Source organism: Poromitra crassiceps, assembly GCF_964638095.1.
Source record: "Poromitra crassiceps genome assembly, chromosome: 4".
Lineage (NCBI taxonomy): Eukaryota > Metazoa > Chordata > Actinopteri > Beryciformes > Melamphaidae > Poromitra > Poromitra crassiceps.
Genome location: NC_139626.1, coordinates 33,242,179 through 33,250,461, shown reverse-complemented (window position 1 = coordinate 33,250,461; position 8,283 = coordinate 33,242,179). Strand labels below are relative to the sequence as shown.

At 42.7% G+C, this 8,283-nt stretch overlaps 1 protein-coding gene across 1 annotated transcript; it reads left to right on the top strand.

The window, feature by feature from the left end:
- Nucleotides 1–6,204, top strand: mrpl58 (mitochondrial ribosomal protein L58). The gene is made up of 6 exons (XM_083634656.1): nucleotides 1–185; nucleotides 264–288; nucleotides 391–450; nucleotides 979–1,061; nucleotides 3,565–3,734; nucleotides 6,062–6,204. Exons 1-6 carry the CDS (start codon nucleotides 6–8, stop codon nucleotides 6,144–6,146), a joined length of 603 nt encoding a protein of 200 aa, XP_083490782.1. The 5' UTR covers nucleotides 1–5; the 3' UTR covers nucleotides 6,147–6,204.
- The last annotated feature ends 2,079 nt before the right edge of the window (nucleotides 6,205–8,283 follow it).

The window sequence follows — 8,283 nt, the reverse complement described above, 5'->3', positions numbered from 1 at the left end:
TCAACATGGCGGCGGCCTTCATTGCACGCCGTTGTTATTTACTTGGTCGTAGTTCTGGAATAAACCTATTGATCCCCAGGCATGTCAAGCTAAAGGATGTCATGTGCCATAGAAACCGTTTTCTCCTCACATACTGCATCCAGCTAAGTGTTGCTTACGGAACCAGACCGACATATAATATACAGGTGAGTGAACTGAGGGAGGACTGGGGCTTATTTTTAATGAATCCCCTTGATTAACCCTGTTTCTTTTGACTGTTTCAGGATGTCCAAGTGCATATTCCAGTTGGTAAATATAAACACACGTTCTGTCAAAGCTAAATAATAAATAGGAACATGTCGTCTTTGTCATCGTCTTATTCTTGCTCATGTCTCTCCTCTCGGGTGGCAGACCGGCTGACAGTGTCTTACAGCCGGAGCAGCGGTCCTGGTGGTCAGCATGTTAACAAAGGTGACAGTCGACCTTTTCACGCCCAGTCTTGTGGTGGTTAGCACCGAGCAATGTGTCGTGACCAGCTACACTCATCTTGTCGTTCACTAAGTTTTCAGCATTGTGTTAACTGTCTTGTGTTGAAAACGGCCTGCTAATCAAAATTCACATTCAAAAATCTGACAGGTTAATGCTGCCTACAGCAACAGCATCTATCTACCTAACCTAACGCCTTGACGTTAGATCAGGACTGTGGTGCTAAACATTACATTTTATTATTGAAGAAATTGCTGGCTGGTGTGCCGAATTGAAGAGCCTCCTTGTGATTTGAAAAATGTTTTCAATAATGTTCTATCAAGTATGTTTCTTTGCCGATAAACAATTCCACATTAAACTGCAAGATTCAATACCTTCTCTCCATGGAAGAGCATGGAACATTAGAGCTCTGTAGCTTTAACAAGTGAAAAAGTTGCTCGTAGTTGCTTTAAGGCATACCAACTGGCTGATATCTTATTTTGACTCTGAGTCTTTCTCTATTTCTCTCCCCAGTCAGCACAAAAGCAGAGGTCCGATTCCATGTGCGAACAGCAGACTGGATCCCAGAAGATGTTCGGCAAAAAATTATTGAAAACGTTTGTGTTAAAATATGTCTTTGATGTAGCAAAATGCCTAAAAAAAAGATCAAGTATGAGTATATTTTTTTCATAATTGCATTTGCACAACACATAAAACACATCTGCAAAAAACAGTAGCCATACACTGACCTAAGGCGGTGTGCACACGCAACACGTGTGAACGCTTTTGAAATCATGTCAGCGCTTCCATTGCGCACAAAACACAGCGCACGGAGCGTTTTCTTGTGCTTTATTATTGTTTTCCCCTGCAGTCGTGTGCCTTACAGTTCAGGACGCAACGATCACACGGACGGTAGTCAGCTAGTTTAGTCTGTTTGATGTTGATTGTTCACACTGTAAACATGAAAGTCAGATTATTGGCAATTCTGAATGCAGCGGAGGTTGAAGATCCCCCTGGGAGGAGAAGAGATAAGAGTGACATTGACGAGCAGCGCGCTTTTCCCCCAAATGTTGAACTGTTTTCAGCTTGAGACGCCCAGAACGCTCCGCCAAAAAACACTAGACGCCAAAAGTGATTAAACGCGAGGTGCATTCCTGGCAGCACTGGCAGCTCAAATAAGTACGTTGGGTCTGCACGGCCGCTAAGTTGTTTTTACAACTATTAGCGGCCATGCAGACCGAACGCACGCTTATTTGAGCTGCCAGCGCCTTTCTGCAATTCATTCTCTATGGTAAGGATGTGCTAAGCGCGCTACTCTTTCAAGGAACGCACCTCGCGTTTAAGCGCTCTTAGTGTCTAGTGTTTTTTGGCGGGGCGCTCTAGACGTCTCAAACTGAAAAAAGGTCAACACTTGGAGGAAAAGCGCGCTGCTCGTCAATGTCACTCCTCCTACCTCTTCTCCTCCCAGGGGGATCTTCAACCTCCGCTGCATTCAGAATTGCCAATAATCTGGCTTTCATGTTTACAGTCAACAGCATCAAACAGACGAAACCAGCTGGCTACTGTCCGTGTGATCGTTGTGTCCTGAACTGCACTGCATGTGACTGCAGGGGAAAACAAAACAAAGCACACAAAAACGCTCCGTGCGCGGTGTTTTGTGTGCAATGGAAGCGCTGTCGACATGATTTCCAAAGCATTCACACATGTTTGGTGTGCATTCCGCCTTATAAGGGTTTAATGACTTATACAATATGTCACAAATAAGGTATATGAAACTTTATTGATCTTTGTGGGGAAATTAGGTTATTGCAGCAGTAACTGTAATATGATTCAGTTGTTAGAAATAAAATATAAGCATGCAGATAGAGTATTTAACATAGGTAATACAAAACAGAGGAATCTATAACAACTCTAAATTTAGCAAGTAAATGTTACTGCTGTTATTTTTCTACACCAGGGATACTCAACTTGCTTTGCCTGGGGGTCACTTTTGCAAACTGACAGGAGGCCAGGGGCCAGTTAATAAACAAACATTAATACCGGTATACATTTTTCTCTAGCTGATTGTAGGTTTTTGGGGCCAGAGACAATTTTGTGCACACAGGATAGTTAAGTTACTATCCAACGCCCAAGTTACGCCCAACATACAAGTAGTTGGGCGGCAAGCAGGCAGCGATATTTGACAATTTAGCTGGTGCTCATTCAAACTTTATTTAATGTTAGTTTTCACTGTGAATTAGAAAATGGTTGGGGGGCCACTCTGCACCTTATCGCGTGCCGCATCTGGCCCCCGGGCCGCAAGTTGAGTATCACTGTTACTACACTCTTAATGTTTTAACTCTGATTTTGTGTCATACTCTATATATTTCCACTTACCTGTATTTAGGCTACTTGACACAACCGGTATTTACTTGACACATTGGAATTGCCGGTTGCATTATGTTTAATATTTGTCTTTAGCTACTAGGCCTGCACGATATGAGGAAAATCTGCGATGTGCGATAAGATTGTTCAATATAGCGATGACGATACGACTTGCGATAAATAAACAAATATTAAAGTATGCATATTAGCTATACAGTTCCTATGTCTTTCTGCTTTAATAATGCTAACATAGACCCAAAACATAGCCTATGCCTACTGAATAAAGAAATGAAATACACACTGACTCTAGCTGAAACTACACACAGTGTGTTTGGGGTTTGGCAGAGGGGCAGAGTGCACTGTTGCAAGGGAAAGGTGTATGCTGGATTTACAACACAAAATGATCAGATGCTGAGTGGGAATGCACGACGCATGTAAATGACGATGAAAATACGATTAATTGTGCAGCCCTATTGGCTACATTCTTATTTGTATTATGTTTTTTTTACATTGCTATATCCTATTTGCCCATGTCCAGACCTTTGAAACCGCCCAGCTTCTGAAGAAGGAAATATATAAGAGTTGACAATTCAGTCTAATATCAGGCTAATAAACTATTTTTCGAGGAGGAGAGAGAGGCACTGAGATGATACAGAACATTATACTGGGTCAGTCTTTCACCCTGAACTGTCAACTGGAGAGCTCTTGACAGGCTGGTACATAACTGCAGTATTGATTCTCTGCTTCGTGGCACAGAACAAGAATCGCATCAACAAGGCCGGGGAGCTGCTGGTGACCTCAGAGCTGAGCAGGAGCCAGCAGAGGAACCTTGCTGACTGTGTGCACAAGATCTCTGCCCTCATAGCAGAGGCCAGGGAGAAGCCCTATGAGCCAAAGGCAGAGGACGTGGCCCTTAGAGCAGCCAGGTATTACAAGGCTAGTAGGCTAGTACAACATTACTGTTAAGCCAGACTACATTTTACAGGCTAGTACAACACAACATTACTGTTAAACCAGACTATGTCTTACAGGCTAGTACAACACAACATTACTGTTAAACCAGACTACATTTTACAGGTTATTACAACACAACATTACTGTTAAACCAGACTATGTCTTACAGGCTAGTACAACACAACATTACTGTTAAACCAGACTGTCTTACAGGCTAGTACAACAGAACATTACTGTTAAACAGACTGTCTTACAGGCTACTACAACAGAACATTACTGTTAAACCAGTAAACCTGCAGGTTACATGTATGATGATGTGGTGTCCTGCAGGTTACATGTATGATGATGATGTGGTGTCCTGCAGGTTACATGTATGATAATGATGTGGTGTCCTGCAGGTTACATGTATGATAATGATGTGGTGTCCTGCAGGTTACATGTATGATAATGATGTGGTGTCCTGCAGGTTACATGTATGATGATGTGGTGTCCTGCAGGTTACATGTATGATGATGTGGTGTCCTGCAGGTTACATGTATGATGATGTGGTGTCCTGCAGGTTACATGTATGATAATGATGTGATGTCCTGCAGGTTACATGTATGATGATGTGGTGTCCTGCAGGTTACATGTATGATAATGATGTGATGTCCTGCAGGTTACATGTATGATAATGATGTGGTGTCCTGCAGGTTACATGTATGATGATGTGGTGTCCTGCAGGTTACATGTATGATAATGATGTGGTGTCCTGCAGGTTACATGTATGATGATGTGGTGTCCTGCAGGTTACATGTATGATAATGATGTGGTGTCCTGCAGGTTACATGTATGATGATGTGGTGTCCTGCAGGTTACATGTATGATAATGATGTGGTGTCCTGCAGGTTACATGTATGATGATGTGGTGTCCTGCAGGTTACATGTATGATGATGTGGTGTCCTGCAGGTTACATGTATGATAATGATGTGGTGTCCTGCAGGTTACATGTATGATGATGTGGTGTCCTGCAGGTTACATGTATGATAATGATGTGGTGTCCTGCAGGTTACATGTATGATGATGTGGTGTCCTGCAGGTTACATGTATGATAATGATGTGGTGTCCTGCAGGTTACATGTATGATGATGTGGTGTCCTGCAGGTTACATGTATGATAATGATGTGGTGTCCTGCAGGTTACATGTATGATGATGTGGTGTCCTGCAGGTTACATGTATGATAATGATGTGGTGTCCTGCAGGTTACATGTATGATGATGTGGTGTCCTGCAGGTTACATGTATGATGATGTGGTGTCCTGCAGGTTACATGTATGATGATGATGTGGTGTCCTGCAGGTTACATGTATGATAATGATGTGGTGTCCTGCAGGTTACATGTATGATGATGTGGTGTCCTGCAGGTTACATGTATGATGATAATGTGGTGTCCTGCAGCTTACATGTATGATAATGATGTGGTGTCCTGCAGGTTACATGTATGATGATGTGGTGTCATGCAGGTTACATGTATGATAATGATGTGGTGTCCTGCAGGTTACATGTATGATGATGTGGTGTCCTGCAGGTTACATGTATGATAATGATGTGGTGTCCTGCAGGTTACATGTATGATGATGTGGTGTCCTGCAGGTTACATGTATGATGATAATGTGGTGTCCTGCAGCTTACATGTATGATAATGATGTGGTGTCCTGCAGGTTACATGTATGATGATAATGTGGTGTCCTGCAGCTTACATGTATGATGATAATGTGGTGTCCTGCAGCTTACATGTATGATAATGATGTGGTGTCCTGCAGGTTACATGTATGATGATGTGGTGTCATGCAGGTTACATGTATGATGATGTGGTGTCCTGCAGGTTACATGTACAGTATGATAATGATGTGGTGTCCTGCAGGTTACATGTATGATGATAATGTGGTGTCCTGCAGGTTACATGTATGATGATAATGTGGTGTCCTGCAGGTTACATGTACAGTATGATAATGATGTGGTGTCCTGCAGGTTACATGTATGATAATGATGTGATGTCCTGCAGGTTACATGTATGATGATGTGGTGTCCTGCAGGTTACATGTATGATGATGTGGTGTCCTGCAGGTTACATGTATGATGATGTGGTGTACTGCAGGTTACATGTATGATGATGTGGTGTCCTGCAGGTTACATGTATGATAATGATGTGGTGTCCTGCAGATTACATGTATGATGATGTGGTGTCCTGCAGGTTACATGTATGATGATGATGTGATGTCCTGCAGATTACATGTATGATGATGTGGTGTCCTGCAGGTTAGAGAAGAGCAACAAAGAGCGACTCAAACAGAAGAAGATCCAGTCAGCAACCAAGCAGAGCAGACGAGTGGATTTTGACTGATTGATGAACTGTCTAACTCTTTAATGTATTGGAAAGTAATGTGTGGTGTGGTGTAATGTCTTGGTAATATAATGTGTTTATGAAGTTGTGTTTATATCTTTAATTGCTACATATATCAGAATTTCTCAGAATTTGCTTAATTCCAGAAGTAGTAATATTTTCTCAAGTGGAAGTAGCATTAGTGCTACTTTAATTAGGCTATATGGTTATAGCGGGGCAGCTTAGCTAAAAATTCCACAACAATTGTGCATTTTGTGATAATGATAAAAGCATATAATTTGGAACCCTTACACCCAGGAAGCTTCTGAGCAATTCATTCTAAAGTTCCAATTTTAAATTCCTCATAAGAAATGTATGATTTGACATCAAGATCATCCATATCGGATTGGTCTACTGTGCACACAACTGTAAACCCAGCCGTCAACGTGACGTCACAGGCTATGCCTGTAAACAAACCTTAATATCTCAAAAACTATACATCACATCGCTTATATTTTGACATTCTGAGTGAGAGCAGAAGTAGCTCAAGAGTTTGATGTATAATATGTGCATGTCGTGTTAAAGTTGTGTGAACTGTCAGTTTTTGAAATGTAAACAGCACAGCTGCGGCGGCTGGAGTGAGACGCTCAAGCTCAGTTTGCGGTTTGTTTACCAAAATGCTGATCGGCTGATCCCTCGTATTGTAGTTACAATTAAAAAAAAAAAAATTGTAAACGGCCAAACCTAGCTTGGAATAGACACCACACCGACATGGATGTGCTCACTGCTTTGTTACGTTGAGACAGTCCATGCATGTTCAGCAGTCGTGGATAATGGAAAGAACCGCAAAACACATAGCAGAGGATGGTTTCGATCCATCGACCTCTGGGTTATGGGCCCAGCACGCTTCCGCTGCGCCACTCTGCTGTCTGTTTCGAGTAGTAACATGCCGCTATATAAAGATGACGTCACCGCTATGGGGCTTGTTGAGGTGCCTGATAGTCATTCTAAACTCACTTCGGACTTTCTCACAATCGTCTTGACGTTTGTTTGCGATGTTAAATTCGCAAAACTACTTGTTCGAACCGGATAAATTGTCGTCAACGTTAGTTCCTCAAGCCCGCAAAAGACGACCACGAAGGGACTCGAACCCTCAATCTTCTGATCCGAAGTCAGACGCCTTATCCATTAGGCCACGCGGTCAGATTAAATAGCACGGCTACAGTTTATGATTTTATTTATGTGCAAGGATGATAGAGGGGCTTAAGAAAGTAAAAACTTTTCGTTCTGTTTTTACGGCGTGGCCGATGGGTCTATAAAGGTTCTGTCCATGTATATGTAACCAGGTCGCCCTCGAGACTCGAGGTAACCTAGCGTCAATAGGTAAAAGCCTTTTACCTATTGACGCGAGGTGGATGTCATTCCTTTGACATCCATACACTGGTGACGGTCATCGTTCGGTCTCAAGGCTACATAGATCCATAGTTATACTAGTCATCATAACTTACGTTCTGCAGCTCTATAATAAATCATAACCGGCCAAAACAATCTTCTCAGCTCAGGTCAAAATTCCACAGAAGTGAGGGTCATTTGTCTCCTGCATATCTATTTGAGAGCACTTGATAATAAAATCGTGATAATGATAATATAAATCAATCAATCAATCAATCAACCAACCAATCAACCAACCATTCAATCAATCAATCAATCGATCAATCAATCAATCAGTAAATAAATAAATAAATAAATAAATAACAATTCGGCTACGTCATCAGGTGGAGGATAGTTTTGGTGGGGGATGCTGCAGGCAGACAGGATGTTTTGGCCTCGCAAGTTTCATTTAGACCAAAAGCAATTTGAATGCGTGAACTGTGAAGCGCACTTTACGAGCAGCGCCTGAAGGCAGCATCAGCGTACTGCTAGAAAACGGGGAGAAAGAAATGGGAGAAAGGAAGTTGATTGCAACATCGCTGCCTGCCTGCCACGTCTGAGGCGAGGAGAGGAGAGGAGCCCTCTGCTGCAGCGGCTGTCTGGACCGCGGGGGGATGAGAGAGAGAGAGAGAGAGAGAGGTGGGAGTGACCGAGGGAGGAAGGGGGGAGGAAGGGGGGAGGAAGGAAACAGGAAACAGAACGCTCCCTTCAGCTGACCACCAGGCTG

What these genes read in the sequence shown, in the direction of transcription:
- mrpl58 (XM_083634656.1), top strand. Translation starts at nt 6, where the DNA reads ATGGCGGCGGCCTTCATTGCACGCCGTTGTTATTTACTTGGTCGTAGT. An exon ending in GGCAAAAAATTATTGAAAAC is followed by an intron (nt 1,062 to 3,564) that starts GTTTGTGTTAAA and finishes TTCGTGGCACAG; the next exon opens with AACAAGAATCGCATCAACAA. An exon ending in GTGGCCCTTAGAGCAGCCAG is followed by an intron (nt 3,735 to 6,061) that starts GTATTACAAGGC and finishes GGTGTCCTGCAG; the next exon opens with GTTAGAGAAGAGCAACAAAG.